Source organism: Dama dama, chromosome 25, assembly GCF_033118175.1.
Source record: "Dama dama isolate Ldn47 chromosome 25, ASM3311817v1, whole genome shotgun sequence".
NCBI lineage: Eukaryota > Metazoa > Chordata > Mammalia > Artiodactyla > Cervidae > Dama > Dama dama.
The window spans coordinates 46,302,382-46,319,702 of record NC_083705.1 but is presented as its reverse complement, the minus strand read 5'-3'; the positions used below and the strand labels follow the sequence as shown (position 1 = coordinate 46,319,702).

At 41.2% G+C, this 17,321-nt stretch overlaps 1 protein-coding gene across 1 annotated transcript in view; it reads left to right on the top strand.

Moving 5' to 3' along the window:
- DNAJC21 (DnaJ heat shock protein family (Hsp40) member C21) overlaps nucleotides 1-4,413 on the top strand; it is a 29,373-nt gene extending 24,960 nt beyond the window's left edge. The window contains exons 11-12 of the mRNA XM_061129247.1: nucleotides 1,677-1,752; nucleotides 2,241-4,413. Coding sequence (XP_060985230.1) covers nucleotides 1,677-1,752; nucleotides 2,241-2,408 — 244 coding nt within the window. The 3' untranslated portion in view covers nucleotides 2,409-4,413. The remainder of the gene's footprint in view (nucleotides 1-1,676; nucleotides 1,753-2,240) is intronic.
- Nucleotides 4,414-17,321: the final 12,908 nt, after the last annotated feature.

Genomic DNA, 17,321 nt, shown 5'->3' with positions numbered 1-17,321 from the left:
GGACTATAAAGAAAGCTGAGCGCCAAAGAGTTGATGCTTTTGAACTGTGGTGTTGGAGAAGACTCTTGAGAGTCCCTTGGACTGCAAGGAGATCCAACCAGTCCATCCTAAAGGAGATCAGTCCTGGGTGTTCATTGGAAGGACTGATACTGAAGCTGAAACTCCAATATTTTGGCCACCCCATGTGAAGAGCTGACTCATTTGAAAAGACCCTGATGCTGGGAAAGATTGAGGGCAGGAGGAGAGGGGGATGACAGAAGATAAGATGGTTGGATGGCATCACCAACTCAATGGACATGGGTTTGGGTAGACTCCGGGAGTTGGTGATGAACAGGGAGGCCTGGCGTGCTGCAGTTCATGGGGTCGCAGAGAGTCAGACACGACTGAGCGACTGAACTGAACTGAATACTACATAGTGTTGTGTTACACTCCTTATCAGCATCTTTTTTTTTTTTTAAAGATTTTACTTACTTGTGCTTATTTTTGGCTATGCTGCATCTTCATTGCTGTGCAGCCTTTTTCCTCTGGTTGCAGGAAGCAGAGGCTACTCTCTAGTTGTGGTTGTGGGCTTCTCATTGCAGTGGCTTTCCTTACTGTGGAGCATGGACTCCAGAGTGCTTGAGTAGTAGCGGCAGACAGACTCAGGAGTTGTGGCCCCTGGGCCCTGGGACACGGCCTCCGTCAGTAGTTCCGGCTCACAGGCTTAGTTGCTGTGTGGCGTGTGGAATCCTCCTGAATCAGAGATTGAACCCGTGTCTCCTGCATTGGCAGGTGGATTCTTTACCACCGAGCTACCAGGGGAGCCCCATTTGTCAGCATCTTTTAAATGTATAGACCACATAACTTAATACAGACTCCTAGGTTCTGACGAAGTGCTTGACGGCATTTTAACTCATTGGTTATAACCCATCCCATCTGTTCTGTAAACATAGTTGCACTCAGATTTTACCGTAAGAATTTGGTTAGCACAAATGAGGGAAAGTATGAGAGCACTGAAGAAAATGAAGATATACATAGCAGATTAAGCAGAGGGATCTTTTGGAGTTAAAGGAGAACAGGAGGAAACTGAATATACTGACTGGCAGTCTCTGGGTTATAGAATACAGGGGAGAGAAACTCATCACATCAACAGAAAGACATCATCTTTTAACAAAAGAAAATGCTTTACATTTAACAAATTTAATTATATGAAAAATGCATTGCAGTGTCTGTTTTTCTCATTTCACTGTGGAACTGGTGAAATGTTTATCATCAGCTGAATCAGGTTTAACAAGTTGTCTCTTAATGTCATAGGTTATTTGTGAGCACTGCTGGTTGGCCATGAAGATAGTTTGCTTCAGTAAATGGAGTATTAAGTACTTACTTTTTTTTTTTTTACAAAAATGCACTGAATAAAAAGTTCAAAGATATTTTAGAGGTCTTGCTTTATCTTGTGTTTCAACTTATAAGTAAATTCCTCAGTTTTTGTATCAAATTTGGTATCTAATCTTACCTCTAAAGTTGTTTTTTAAAGTTGTTCATTTGAGATGTGAAAAGTAATTCACTTGGCCATTAAAATGAATGAATTTTTCTTTAAAATGCACGTTACTCTTTTGGATCTTCTTGGGTTCTAGATGACAGTTAAAAGGGGGGTACGTTATTGAATTCTTTCCTGAATTCTTTCATTTATTTTCCAGTGTTTCTAAACCCAAAGGAAAGAAAGCCAAAGATACTAAAAAGTCTGTCAGAGTACCTGCTGAACCACAGACAGTGGTAAGTCCAAACAATATTGACAGCTTTTCCATGGACCTTGTTTAAGCAGTGTAATCTGCATTCTCGAGTCTAATCTAAAGATAAGTGTGTACCTGGTGAACCCTTCACCTGCTACATGCGTGTGGCTCCATCAGCAGTTTTCCTTGATGAATGTAAATTTTATTCAGAATATACGTGCCACTGACATTTTTTTCTTTATGGTAAACAGAGGCACCCTGAACGTCTCAGATTATACCAGAACAGTTTCTGTTGTGTTTTTCATTACTTTGAAATCCAGGGCCTTATCCTTATGGCATGTGCTCTTGAATGTCTCAAGACCCTTAGAGTTGATGCTATTGGTTAATGAAACTCAGCTTCCAAGAACAGTTGCCTCTGCTGAGTCTGTCTTAGTATTTTGCAATTGCTTGATATTTAATCTCAACGTGAAAACATTGCTCTCAGATAATAACACTTGCTTTCATTTATGATTTTTTTTCTCCCCTTCTCAGAGTGATGTGCTTATCAGCTGTACAACCTGCCATAGTGAATTTCCATCCCGGAACAAACTTTTTGATCATCTAAAGGCCACCGGTCATGCAAGAGCACCTTCATCCTCAACATCTTTGAACAGTGTAACAAATAGTCGAAACAAAAAAGAGAAACGTAAAAACAGATAGAAAATCTGCCAATGCTTTTTTCTTTCAGTTGTCTCTAGATTTTGAAACCAAAAACTGAACTGAAATCATCTAAAGAGTTAAAATTTCAGTGATCTGCAATTTATTGCATTGTGGAAAATTATTTTTTATCTTGTAAAAACATTTTTTTTGTTTAATATATATTTTTTAAACATGTCATTAGTGACTGAATTCTACTTTTGCCATCTGAAATTGACTTGAATGTCCCAAAACAGGTAAATATTGTAAAGTATGCAGTCTTGACTTTTGTTGGCTCATGTGGACAGAAATGTACAGGGAGAATTAAATTATTTTAACACATACAAATTCTCCTTTCTGCTTTATTTTGTGAATTTCACATGAAGTACTTTTATATGATTGGGTGCTTTTGTGTTTTGTTCTGTTTCATGATCTGTTGATGACTCAGATCATTTTAAAATCGTCATGGATTTTTTTTTTCCACCTGATACCATGACTCCAGTTCTGATTTTAAAACCATTTCTAAATAACCTGTTGTTGATTACTGCATTTCCACGCCGCCGCCCCCAGAGGATAATGATAAGTGAAAATAATTGAACATACATGGTTGTTTTTCAACAAGAGTATTTCTTCAAGGTATATCTGTTTAACTTGAGATTTTACTGGTAATTATCAATAGGATATATCTTTTGGTTTTTCACCCTGATTTGACTCATGGAGTTGGAACAAATTAATTTATAGGGTGCTTCCTTCTCATAAATGTGCACAGTGACAGGTATAAAGCATGATGAATTCAGGTAGCCCATGGTTCACAATATATTCTGACTCTTTTAATAGAGGATATTCTTCCTTGGATTTTTTTTCACTGTTTTCAGAAGTTTTTTGTTTTTTCATCATTCAATGGAGAGAAACTTTTTAAATGAAAGATTGTTCTCCAGGGCTGCTATTTATGCCATCTATTCTGTAGCAAGGATGAATATTAAATCAGAAGAAATAGGGAGAATCTTTATGAGTGTGGTCGAGTACATGGATCAGTGACGAGTCAGTTTTTAGGATGGATTAAATAGGCAGTGCTTTTAGCTGAACTTGAAAGTAATTTTGAACTCACTAGCTTTGAAATGTATACTTGCTGATCAGTGAGATTAATTCTCTCCATATATCCTTGAATCATCAAATGAAGCAATCTTTAGTTATGCATAAACTAAAACACACGGCCCCTGATGGCAAGTTTTTCTGAACTGTTCATGGATAATATTGATGGTATGGATCCATTTTGTGCGATGGACTTAAAAATATGCATTTGTGGCTAAATTTTTTATCTTTTTCATTTTAGATAGATGTTTATTTTCTTTATCTCTCCTCTTTCTCCCTAACTTATTGCTAATTCTTTCTAATTGTTTTCCTCCATTTCTTGGTCCCTTTAGGGAAAATACCAGCCAGTTTTCTGTCTTTGATCTTTTCCTCTCAAGTTTCATCTGAACACTCACCACCTTCCTGTAATTTGAGCAATTAATTGGTCATAGTCATGAATAGGGATATTAATGAATGGGAGGGCATATTAGTCACAGGTTATTTATCATCAGTAAAGAATTGGAAGTCATCTGGAAAGGCAGATAGTGTCCTGCAGATGCCCTTCAGATCTCCCTTGCTTTCCATGCAGGTACTAACCCTGCAGGTGTATTCAAATTTATTACTACTACATGTGAAGATTGGTTGGGGTTACTTGTCAGTTTTATTCTGACTGTCAAAAATCATCCATACTTTTTAAGAGAGCTTCATCAGTTGTGATTGGAAATTAGGTTTCACATCTCATCCTGTGTATGCTGCTGCTAAGTCATTTAACTTGTCTGAACTTCATGTTGCTTATGTCTGACTCAGTTGTTAGCATAATAATATTGTCTCCATTTAGCACACAGGATTATTATTAAGATCAAATACAATAGTATATGTGAGAATGTTTTTTTAAATGCAGAAACTTTACATACAATTTTGTTGAATTTGGATAAAATTAAACTTTTTCCAGTTAAAATATTTGCAGATAGCAGTATATGTGCTGAGTTAAATGTGCTTTAAGTTTTAAGGGAATTTCCAATCTACTTCTGAAGAGGAAAATAGAAACATATGTTATGCCAAGGGTAAAATGTTATTTTTGCTGACTCACAGACATTCAGTTTTGTCTGAGGCAGAGCAGAATATTGAAAAATATTTGAGCTCATATTTTACGTTGATCTCATTTAAATCTAGTGGTAACTACTGTCTTGATTGAAGTTAGCTCAGGTGTGGAAGATGCATTGCTTGTTGGTTCTGGAAGGAGAGTGTTAGGAGAAATCCAATTTTTTTTCTCCATAATCATTCAGTGATACCAAAGCTTGGGTTCTCTATAAAGTCCAGTGAGACTTCCCCTATTTCAAAATAGGAGCAGTATCCTTATCAAAAGTCCAACACTATAGGAAAATAAGGTTGTATCAAAATGAAAAACAGCTGCAGGACAATAGGAACCATAAGTAAAAAGACAAGCCTCACTCAATCTGGGAGAAAATGTTTATGATACATGTAACTGACAAAGGATTAGTATCCCAAATACATTAAAAGACAAAAGAACCTCCTGTAAGTCAGTGAGCAGTTGACAGCCATGCATTAATATGAAGTAGTTCTCAAAGTTCTTGGTATCAAGACCCCTTTTAACAATTGAGAAGCCCAAACTGTTTTTTTGTTGGTAGGTTATATCTATTGATAGTTACTCTATTAGAAATTAAAATAGAGGAATTTTTAAAGTATTAACTTATTTAAAATAATACATGTTAAATAACACTTTTGGAAAGCAACTTTTTCAAAATGAAAGTTTAATGAGAAGAGAGGCATTTGTTTTACATTTCTGAAGATTTCTTTAATGTCTGGCTTAACAGAAAACAGCTGGGTTCTCATATCTGCTTCTGCAGTCAGTCTGATGCTCTGTGTTTTGGTGAAAGTATATGAAGAAAATTGAGCCTCCTCTGGATAGGAAGTTGGATAAAGAAGGACCTTGGGGGCCATCCCTGGATCTCCCAAGGTCGTCAGGTAACACTTGGAACTGCTGCGTTAGAAAAATGGGTAAAATACATGACCATAAAACGCTTGAGTAGTCAGACAATATGAAAAGGGGATCATTATCAATGATAATCAGGGAAATATGACTTAGTCGTTTCATGTGTTCAAATGGGCAAAAGGCAAAAAAGTCTCACAGGATCAAGTGTTGGTAAGAATGGAGAAATGAGAACAGTTGCTTCAAAGTGATGGTGCCTATGGCAGTGGAAGATGTACGCCCTGACTTGACAACTCCAGGGTAGACTTAGAGGCTCATAGTATCTGCAGAGTCACAGCACGGGGACTGTCACCCAGGTCCCACCCCAGAACTGCTGAGTGAGTTTGAGGTTAACACAACTTCTCGGGTGACTCCTTGCAGCTTGAGAAGCAGCACTCTAAGGAACCCATGTGCAGGTGGACAAGAAGACTTAGTGGCAGGTTACAGCTAAATTGCTTGTGTCTGGGAAAATCTGGAGATGGACCCTACATTTCCATGAACAAGAAAAAAAATTGCACAATGGGTAATTAGATGGCAAATGAGCAGTTAGAATGAGTTAACTTGCCAGCATCAGTGGCTGGCCCTTAAAAAAAATATTGAATGAAAACAAGATATCAGAAGGTGACATGTATGCCACTTATATGTAGTTTTAAGTACTGTTGTTATTTATAAGGAGAAAATACAGAACCATCAGTGGAAAACACATCATTCAGAAAAGCAGATGCCTCAGAAAGGGAGGGCCTGGGAGCATGGCAACAAAGGGTCCCCATCTGAGCCAAGACTTCTTACTAAGATCTGAAGGAAGATGTTAGCATTGATTCAATTCTGAGTGGTGGCAATGAGGGTCTATTACTCTAGTACCATGTTTTCATTAAATACTTCAAATGTCCAGAGAAATACAAATTAGTGGTCCATTTCTTGTTGACAGAAAATACACTTGCACAAAGGGGGAGATGAAGGGATTCAGGTCTATATTTTATTGCTGGTGTATTCCTTAAACTCACTGGCAGAGGCTGTTACTTACTTGACGCTCTCAATTCCCTCCTTCTCACAATTCTGATTTTTAATTGGGTGCAAGCCACCTAGAATCTAAGGATTACCTTCCCAGCCTCTTGAGCTGCTAGGTGTCAGTAAGTTCTGGCCAGTGATCTGAGCAACTTTGGGAATGTGTCCTCAAAGACGTGGGAGGTCCGTATTCCTTCCTCCACCAGCTTAAATGAACAGGTAATGACTGGAGCTTCCAGCTTTCCATTTGGGACCATGAGTCCTCACAGGAACGTGTCGAGAGCTTCCATCCTTGACACTCTGAAGGACCCTACGAGCCCCCAGACTACCTGTTTCTGCGTTCCAGAGAAATAAACTGCATTACTGAAGCCTCCGTTGTTTTCTATTTCCTATCGCAGGTGACTCACGTCCTGATTGGTTTTTTTTTTTTAATTGAAGATAGTTCAATCCTTGTGTCAGGAAGATCCCCTGGAGAAGGAAGTGGCTATCCACTCCAGTATTCTTGCCTGGAAGATCCCATAGACAGAGGAGGCTAGTGGGCTACAGTCCATGGGGTCGCAAAGAGTCAGACACTTCTGAGTGACTAACAGTTGATTTACAAAGCTGTGTTCATTTCTGCTGTAGAGCAAGGTGATTCAGTTATATATGTATTTTTTTTCTTTTTTATATTGCTTTCCATTATAGTTTATCTCAGGATATTGAATATAGCCAGTTGATTCTTATTTCAGCGTATGAGAGGTATGGTTTTAGCAAGAGTGAGGATGTGGGCTCTTAGCTCAGCGATCTGGGATCAAATTACAGTGACAGCACCAACTGTGATCTTGGGCAAGGCATTTAAACTTAAGTCTTTTTAATTTTCTTTTAAAATCTGTAATAGAGGGGTGAAATCAACCTTTGGCAGATTTGCAAAGGTGAAAATTGTGAGCACTATGCCTGGCACATAGTAAGCATTCAGTAACTATTAGCTTTTACTTACTTTCAGTAATCTCTTCTGCTTTATAATTTTCTTGCTTTATTTAACTTCACTTTGGTTTCTGAAATCATCTAATGGAGTAATTTGGGGAGAAATCCATAATTATATTGATCCAATGGTATATTTATTTTTCAAGTACTAGTTTATACATTGGAATTCTTTCTGGCTCAAAGAGAACTAAATTTGTACAGGCTAAGCTAAAACTATGCTATTTCAATGTGGTCGCTTGACACAATGGATGCTGTCTTGTAGGTCAGTGATCCTAATGGTATTAGAAGACTCAGTACATTTGTACAGATAATTACTTTGCCATTAAAATAAGTCAGGGCCCCAGCATCATTGATGTCCTTCCTTTCAGATACAAAATGGCTTCTGAAAATAGAAAAGGTTCAGATTATCCTTTGCAGTATAAATAATTTGAATGTCACTTAGAGAAAGTTTCTAGCAATTTCAAAAATGAAAAGGCCATAGTATTTCCAAGCATTTAGATAAAATGGTATATGGCTAATCTATCTCTTCAGGTAGTTATTTTCAAATTTAATAGTAACTCACACTTCTGTGTAGGAGGTAACAGTAGTCTCAGCATATTTCTCAGCAGAATTCCCAACAGTTCCATCCAGTAGTGGAGTCCATCTCTTGTGATGTAGCTCCCTGTTTCTGGGACCGTCCGTCAGGGCTCTCTGCCAGAAATGCCATAGAAGGATGCCTGCCCCGGGGGTGGAGGGATTCCCTGAGGGACAGCAGGGTCCTGGGCTGGGGTTCCCTGCCTGCTGGGGTTCAGGGGAGCCCCACAGTTTGACGAGGCCTCTGGCAAGTAAGCCACACCACTTGCCACTGGGCATCCTTTTAAAAAGCCAGTACTCCACGCATAATTTTCTCTCCAAACTTGAATTGGGTTTTGAAAGTGTAGGGCCAATGCAGATGGCAGATGACTGCGAGGAAGGACACTGAGGAGAAAACTTATCCAAAGTAGGCAGGCCCATTGACCACGCTTTAGCTGAGATACGTGTGTTCCGTGTTCTGGGTCAGCCTGAGAGAGCGGTGCCGCTGGAGAGAGATGTCCTTAGTGCTATCCACACCCCCCCACTGGTGCATGCATGCTCAGTCACGTCCGACTCTTCGCAACCCCATGGACTGTAGCCTCCAGGCTCCTCTGTCCATGGAATTTTCCAGGCAAAAATACTGTGTGGGTTGCCATGCCCCCCTCCAGGGAATCTTCCTGACCCAGGGATCAAACCCATGTCTCTTGTGTCTCCTGCATTGGCAGGCAGATTCTTTACTACTGAGCCACTTGGGATACCTTTAAACCAGGGCTCCCTTGGCTTCCAGCATTCACTGCCCTCACGTGGCTGGAGGTGGGCCCAAGAGGATCCAGTCTCTTCTCCCTCATCCCAGCTGCTCCTTCCTGGGGCCTTCCCAGTCCTGCTGCCCAAGGACCCTACCCACCTCAGGTCCTGGGTAATAGAATCCTTGGAGTAGGCATGTGAGGGAGCCTTTTGAGGTTCCTCAAAACCAAGAGGCAGAGATGGTATTTCTTCCACTTCAACAGAAGTTCAGTGTGGAGAGACTGTAAGTCTTTGAAGTTAGACTCAGATAGGTTCAGACCCTGGCTCCAAATGTATAAGGCTTGTTAACTACCCCACCAAAACTTTGAGCCTGTTTCCTTTAAAATAGAGAGATTAATACTCATTTCATAAGTTAGTGGTTGTGGCTCATGGTAAAGAGTTCGCCTACAATGCAGAAGACCCAGGTTCTATCCCTGGGTCGGGAAGATGCCCTGGAGACAGGGCATGGCAACCCATTCCAGTATTCTTGTCTGGAGAATTCCATGAACGGAGGAGCCTGGTTGTCTACAGTCCATGGGGTCACAAAGATTCTGGCAGAGAACCCTGTTGGATAGTCCAAGAAACAGGGAGCTCATGTTAAGTCTGTATAATGTCACCCTCCTTATTTAACTTATATGTAGAGTACATTGTGTAAAATGCCAGGCTGGATGAAGCACAAGCTGAAATTAAGATTGCTGGGAGAAATATCAATAACCTCAGATAGAGATTACACCACCCTAATGGCAGAAAGTGAAGAGGAACTAAAGAGCCTCTTGATGAAAGTGAAAGAGGAGAGTGAAAAAGTTGGCTTAAAATTCAACATTCAGAAAACTAAGATCATGGCATCCAGTCCCATCATTTCATGGCAAATAGATGGGGAAACAATGAGAGACTTTATTTTGTTCGGCTCCAGAATTATTGCAGATAGTGACTGCAGCCATGAAATTAAAAAATGCTTGCTCCTTGGAAGAAAAACTAGGACAAACCTAGACAGTGCATTAAAAAGCAGAGACAAAGGTCCGTATAGTCAAAGCTATGGTTTTTCTAATAGTCATGTATGGATGTGAAAGTTGGACCATAAAGAAGGCTGAGTGCCAAAGAATTGATGCTTTTGAACTGTGGTGCTGGAGAAAACTCTTGAGAGTCCCTTGGGCTACAAGGAGATCTAACCAGTCAATCCTAAAGGAAATCAACACTGACTATTCACTGGAAGGACTGATGTTGAAACTGAAGCTCCCATACTTTGGCCACCTGATGCTAAGAACTGACTCATTAGAAAAGACTGTGATGCTGGGAAAGATTGAAGGCAGGAGGAGAAGGGGGCAACAGAGAAAGAGATGGTTGGATGGCATCACCAACTCAATGGACATGAGTTTGAACAAACTCCAGGAGACGGTGATGGACAAGAGAGCCTAGTGTGCTGCAGTCCATGGGGTTGCAGAGACAGACGCGACTGAGTGACTAAACAACCACACTGGGCCCACCCAGATCATCCAGGATAATCCTCTCAAGATCCTTAACTTAATCACTCTGCAAAGGCCTTTCTGCCTTGTGAGGAAATATTCACAGTTTTCAGGGACGAGAATGTAGACGTTTGCAGGCTTGAAGTGCTTTCTGCTCCCAACCGCAGGCTCCTCACTCAAGGGTCACTGCAAGGACTAAATGTCGGTGCCTGTGGAGCAGGAAGCGCTCAGCCTGCCGCACAGCTGTCCTGCTGGCAGGTCTTAGGTCCCGGGTAGACCATGAGCTTCCTGAGGGCCATGAGGGACTTGTCCTCCTCCTCTGTCCTACACCATACCCAGGATAGTGCTGGAACCACCGCACAGCGTCAGCAAACCTCTTGGCGGATATTTTAAGTGCACAGTCCCTGTGTGGCTCTGCGTGCAGCTGGGCCAGTTCCAAGAGGCACCCTCAGTGGAGCCAGGTCCCGGCTCTGCTGATGCAACAGTCATCCAGTCAGAGTGTCCTGCTGTCCATCCAACAGAAGACAGACCTGCACTGGCTCTATACGCACTTGGTGAGAAGTTGAACCATCAAACTTCCTGTAAATCAAAACTACGATCTTTGTGCAAGCCTAGCGTTCTCCATCAGGCTCAGGATAGGCACAAGTTCCTGTGTCCACATGGCCCCTCTAAAGTGAAATCATGCAGCTTTGAGATTACAGGAGCATCCAATTTGGTTTTCTTTTTAAAGGAAATTTGAAATTTACCAGCTTCTTAATATTTTCCTCAGACCCTTGCCTACTTTATAGGAGACTGACTCAGGATCCAAGAGAAATGTTTACAGATGGTGGTTTAGTCACTAAGTTGTGTCCAATTCTTGCAACCCCATGATAGCCCACAAGACTCCTCTGTCCATGGAATTTCCCAGGCAAGAATACTGGAGTGGGTTGCCATTTCCTTCTCCCAGGGGATCTTCCTAACCCAGGGATCAAAGCTACATCTCCTGCATCGCAGGCAGATTCACAGATAAATTTTAGAAAAAAAAAAGATAAAAGATAAATGAGACTTTTATTAAGAATATAGCTGGAACAAAATAGAATGGGGAAAACATGACTCAACCATAAGATGTGGAAATGAAGTGGAGATTGAGTGGACAGCAATATCATTGAGTCTGGGTGAAGAGAAATGTCTGCTGATCTCAGGGTGTGTTCATAGCTGGACAGAGATGTGAACGTGAAGTCTTGCTCTGCCCACCCCATGCTCAGTTCTGGGTGCTGCCCCTACAGGAAGGCACCATGGGCAGGAACTCTGAGGGTGGCAGTGTCCGGAGGAGTTGAAAAGTTTGGAAGCACTGATTCGAGAATATATTGGAAATCAATCAAAGATACTTAGCAATATTTAGCTGGAGAAATGACAAACTGAGGGAGCTAAACTAGGACTCAGTTCTCTGCATCACACTCATCTGAAACCTCTCCTCCTCTCTGCATTTCCTAATCCTACCCTTCCTGCAAGTCATACTTGAAGCTCAGGCATACCCCTCAGGTTCCTGGGACCTGGGGGAGGAGAGCAAATGGACACCCACACACAATATGTTGAAATGTTTCAGAATTATACCAAGTTAACAAACTATTGAGTTAAATATGCTTTATCCTCCTACCTTGGTCCTTATGACTTATAAGGACCCAAAAGTCCAGGTTCAGACTTTGAGTTCTCAGAATCCTTGCCTTTCCTATCAACATGAGGTGGCATGGAAAGACCTGACCTCTGACTTCTTGCCCCCCTTGCTTTTCATCCTCAGCTCCATCCTGCTTCATGTGTATCCCTGTAGATATCCCAGCTCTCATGTCCAAGTATCTGACTCACATAGTCTGCTGTGCCAGGAAGACATCCAGCATTTGAGCTTGGAGCCATTTGGGCAGTTGTTGTTCACTTGATCAGTCATGTCTGAGTCTTTGTGACCCCATGGAACTCAACATGCCAGGCTTCCCTGTCCTTCACTATTTCCTGGAGCTGGCTCAAACTCATGTCTGTTAGGGCTTCCCTGGCAGCCCAGCTGGTAAAGAATCTGCCTATAATGCAGGAAACCCCGGTTCAATTCCTGGGTCGGGAAGATCTGCTGGAGAAGGGATAGGCTATCCACTCCAGTATTCTGGCCTGGAGAATTCCGTGGACTGTATACAGACCATGGGGTCGCAAAGAGTCAGACACGACTAGCGACTTTCACTTTCATGTCCATGAGTCAATGACAACATCCTCTGTTGCCCCCTTCTCCAGGGACCTTCTGGAATTCTGGGATCTTGTGGATTCCTTACTCCTGGAGAGTGGCCTTGCCAAAGGAAAACCAGAATGGGATACCTCTAAAACTGGGGGCCCAGAGCAGGAGTGCCTATTGCCTGAGTTTTCAAGCAATATTATTTAAGTGATTCCTTTTCCGTGAAGATTTCCCAACGTCTCCTCAGTCAAAACAAGTATTTCTTCCCCTGACCTCAAACTTGCCAACATAGTAAGTTTGATACTTACCATCTGCTCCCTCAAGAGCAAAACAATGGAACTTGGGGTGGGCTAGAACCCACTCTGTACTTCTGGGGGCCAGCTCTGAAATCACTCTGCACTGGAGGGCTAGAGGCGAACAAAAACACCTAGTGGAGGCTGCTCTCTGCCTTGACCCCATGAACCATTTTCAAATGGAAACTTCAGCTTCCTAGACCCAGTGTCTTATTTTCTTTAAAATTTAATTAACCGCAAGTGTAATTCTATCAGTATTATCACAGCCATACCTCAGGAGAGAATGCAGTCAGCTCTTCCCCCAAAGTTATCACCCTTTGCCTACTCTAGGTACCTCATGTAAATATTTGTACAGTATTTATCCCTTTGTGACTGGCTTGTCAGCATAATGTTTTCAAGGTTCATCCATGTTACAGCGTGTGTCAGAATGTTCTTCCTTTTCAAAGCAGAATACTATTGCATTGTACCACATTTTGTTTATTCATTCATCCAGTGATAACATCTGAGTTGTTTCCATCTGTTGGCCATGTAAATTATACTGCTATGAACATGGTTGTATAAATATATGCTAGAAATTCCTGCTTTCAATTCTTTTGGATCTACACCCCAAAGTGGAATTGCTGACTCATGCGGTAATCCTGTTTAACTTTTTGCAGAACTGCCATACAGTTTTCCGTAGTGGAAAACATTCCCAACAGCAGTGCACAGGAGTTCCAATCTCGTCATATCCTTGCCAACACTTGTTTTATTCTTTTAAATAATAGCCATCCTAATGAGTATAAGTGGTATCTCACTGCGGTTTTGATTTGTATTTCCATAATGGCTAATGATGTTGAGCATTCTTTTCATGTGCTATTAGTCATTTGTATTTCATCTTTGGAGAAATGTCTATTCAAGTCTTTTGTCCATTTTTGAACTGAATCATTTTTTTGTTGTTGAATTATAAGTGTTTTAAAAATATATATATATATATTCTGGATATTTAGCTTTCATTAGATATAAGATTTTACAAACATATTATCTCATTTTGTGCCTGCCTTTTCACTCTGTTGACAGTGCGCTTTTGAGAGTGCACTTTGATGCACAAAAGTTTTGAAGTTTTCTTTTCTTGTCTTATCCAAGAAATCATTGTCATATCTGATGTCCTGAAGATTTGTACCTATATTTTCTTCTAAGGGCTTTATAGTTTTATCACTTAGGTTTGATTAACTTCGATTCATCTTGGGTTAATTTTTGTATGTGTTGCAAGGGAAGGATTCAGATTCATCCTTTGCCTGTGGATAACCCGTCCCCGCAACCCCCACCATTTGTTGAAAAGATTATCCTCTTTTCATTGAGTGGTCTTGGCATCCTTGTCAAAAATTAATTGATCATATATGTGAGGGTTTACTTTTGGCTCTCTGTTATATTCTATTGGTCTCTGTGTCAGCTTTATGTTACTACCATTCTGTTTGATTACTGTAGCTTTTGTAGTAAGTTTTGAAATCAGGAAATGTTAGTTCTCCAACTTTGTTCTTCTTTTTAAAATATATTCTTTTTATTTATTAAAAAATTTTTTCCTTTCCCTTATTTTTTTAAAAACTTTATTTTTTATTGGAGTATAACTGATGAACCAATGTTGTAATAGTTTCAGGTAAACAGGTGAAGGGACTCAGTCATACATCTACATGTATCCATTCTCCCCCAAACTCCCTTGCAATCCAAGCTGCCACATAACACTGAGCAAAGTTATATGTGCTATACAGTAGGTCCTTGTTGGTTATTCATTTTAAATATAACAGTGTGTACATGTCCATCCCAAACTCCCTAACTATCCCTTCCTTCCATCCTTCCCCCTGGGAACCGTAAGTTCATTCTCTAAGTCTGTGAGTCTTTTTCTGTTTGACAAGTTCGTTTACATCATGTCTTTTTAGATTCCACATATAAGGGATGTCATAAGCTATTTCTCCTCTGTCTGACTGACTTCACTCAACATGACACTCTCTAGGTCCTCCCATGTTGCAGCACATGGCATTATTCCATTCTTTTTAATGGCCGAGTAATAGTCCATTGTATATATGCACCACATCTTCTTTATCCATCCCTCTGTTGATGGACATTTAGGTTGCTTCCATGTCTTGGCTATTGTAAACAGTGCTTCAGTGAATATTAGGGTGCATGTATCCTTTTGGATCATGTTTTTCTCTGGATATATGCCCAGAAGTGGCATTGCAGTGTCATATGGTAGCTCTATTTTTAGTTTCTTACAAATATATTCTTTTTAAATTGCATACCTAGATAGCATGCGTTTCTGAAAGATATTTTCAAGAGTGGCAAAGTCAGAATCTTTATAACTTTAATACAGAAATTAAACTATTTCTTGTATTTGCTGCACTAAAAAGGCTGAATGATAATATATCTTGCTTTCTTGCACCAAAACCCACCTCCTTTCCCCACAGTCTCTCTGGAAGAGCTAGAGGAGTCAGGGAGGAGTTGCATCTGGGTTTAAAGATTCTGCTAGAAGATGTAGGAGAAGAGGTGAGCAGGTAGAGGAAACCAATGCTCCTGGGAAGGTAAGCAATGCTCCTCCTAAAAAGAGGGTGGAGGGTAGGATGTTGCTAAAAAGAAAGAAGCAGGGAGTTTACTGCAGATGGTTCCCAGGGTTTAGTAGTTGACTCCAGGGATGTTACCAAGAATAAAGAGGACTCTCCTGCCCAGGTTGGTGGAATTGGCACAGGGCCACCAAGAGCATAGGTCAGGCCCCTGTGCCAAGTCCTGGTACTACCTGGCAGTGCTGAGTGGAACTAGCTAGACACCAGCTCCAGCAGAAGAGTGGTTTTTAATGACAGCTCTGCTAGAGTTCACTCACTACACTGACGTTCCCCATCCCCAGTATCATCACAGGAAGAAAAAAAATATCTTTTTTTTAAAATATTTTATTTCTGGCATAATTTTCACTCTCTCCTCCTACCTCCTCGCTTTTAAAAAATTTGCCTCAAGTGGCAATCAACAATGCCTGTAAGTTGGGACTTTTTAGCTGGAGCAGAGAAGGAGTTAGATAACAGAAAGGCCAGCTGCTTAACTCTTCATAAGTGAGGATGAGGTAATGATTTTCAAGCTGGGCAACAAGACTAGGAAGGGAACAGAGCAATGAGTAGGACAAGGAAGGCCCTAAGTGTGCCAAAGGCCAGCCATGAGACTCCCAATCACTCATGGCAGCCGGGGATGGGCTGATAGAGGAGGCGAGAAGGCTGTGATTAGGGGAGTGGGGCAGCACAAAAGGATGGCAGGGGGGCATGCAAGAATCAGAAGTTTGGTTAAGACTGACTTGGGGGATGGTGATTACTGGTGCCAGGCTCTCATGGCAAGAAGGTAGTGGGCACAATCAACATCTCCTGAGGCCAGGAGAGCATATGTGCTCCAGGGGGAGGAAGAAAACACAGTAGATACCTAGCAAAAATGTTCAAGATGCTGCTGCTGATGTGAACCTGTAGGCCAGAAGGAGGTTGCCCTGGACATGTGCTTGGGAATCATCAGCATCTAGAAAGTAAAGCCATCATGGATAATGGGTGAAATCACAAAGATAAAGTATATGGAGAGGGGAAGAAAGAGATCAAGACAAAAGTCCAGCAGGTACACCAGCATTAAAGAGCAAACTGAACCAAAACAAATGCATGAGAATGAAAAGGAATAAAGAGATAGTGCCTGCATGCCAAGTCATTTCAGTCATTTCTGACTCTTTGCAATCCTACGGACTGTAGCCTGCCTGGCTCCTGTCCATGGGATTCTCTAGGCAAGAATACTTGAGTGGGTTGCCATGCCCTCCTAGAGGGGATTGTCCCAACCCAGGGATTGAACCCACATCTCTTATGTCTCCTGCATTGGCATCTGAATTCTTTACAACTAGTGCCACCTGGGATACCCAAAGAGAGAAAATGAGATTGGAAGGTCATGGAACCACTGAAAAAATAGGAGAAGATGCCAAGAATCTCAGCTGCCACAGAGATTCTAAGTGAGGTGAGGGCTGAATTTGGCAGTTAAAAGGTTATATTAGGGCTTTTCAGAGAAACAGAATCAATAGGAGTTATATTTACACATACACATACATAGCTATGTATATAATGATATGCATATGTGTATAAAGTGTATAGTGTACATAAAGTGTACAATAATGTACACAGCTATGTAGTTAAAAAAGAGATATAGCTATATATCTATATATATCCATGTGATATCCAAATTTAGATTTATTATAAGGTATTGGCTCATGTGATTATGGAGACTGAGAAGTTCCCTGGTCTATTGTCTGCAGGCTGGTATAGTTTGAAGGCCTGAGAGCCTCAGGGGCTGATGGCATAGATTTCCGCTCGGGTCTGAAGGCCTGAGAACCAGATGTGCTGAGGACAGAGGAGATGGATGGCCCAGCACAAGTGGTCAGGCCGAGAGGGAAAATCCAATTTTTTCTAACCTTTTTGTTCAAGTCTTCAACACATTGTGTGATGCCCACCCACCTTGGGCAGGCCATCTGCTTTACTCAACCCACCAATCCAAATGCCAATCTCTTCCAGGGACCCCATCACAGACATGCCCAGAAATAACATTTGATAAGTTATCTAGGCACCAAGTGGCCCAGTCAAGTTGCCACAA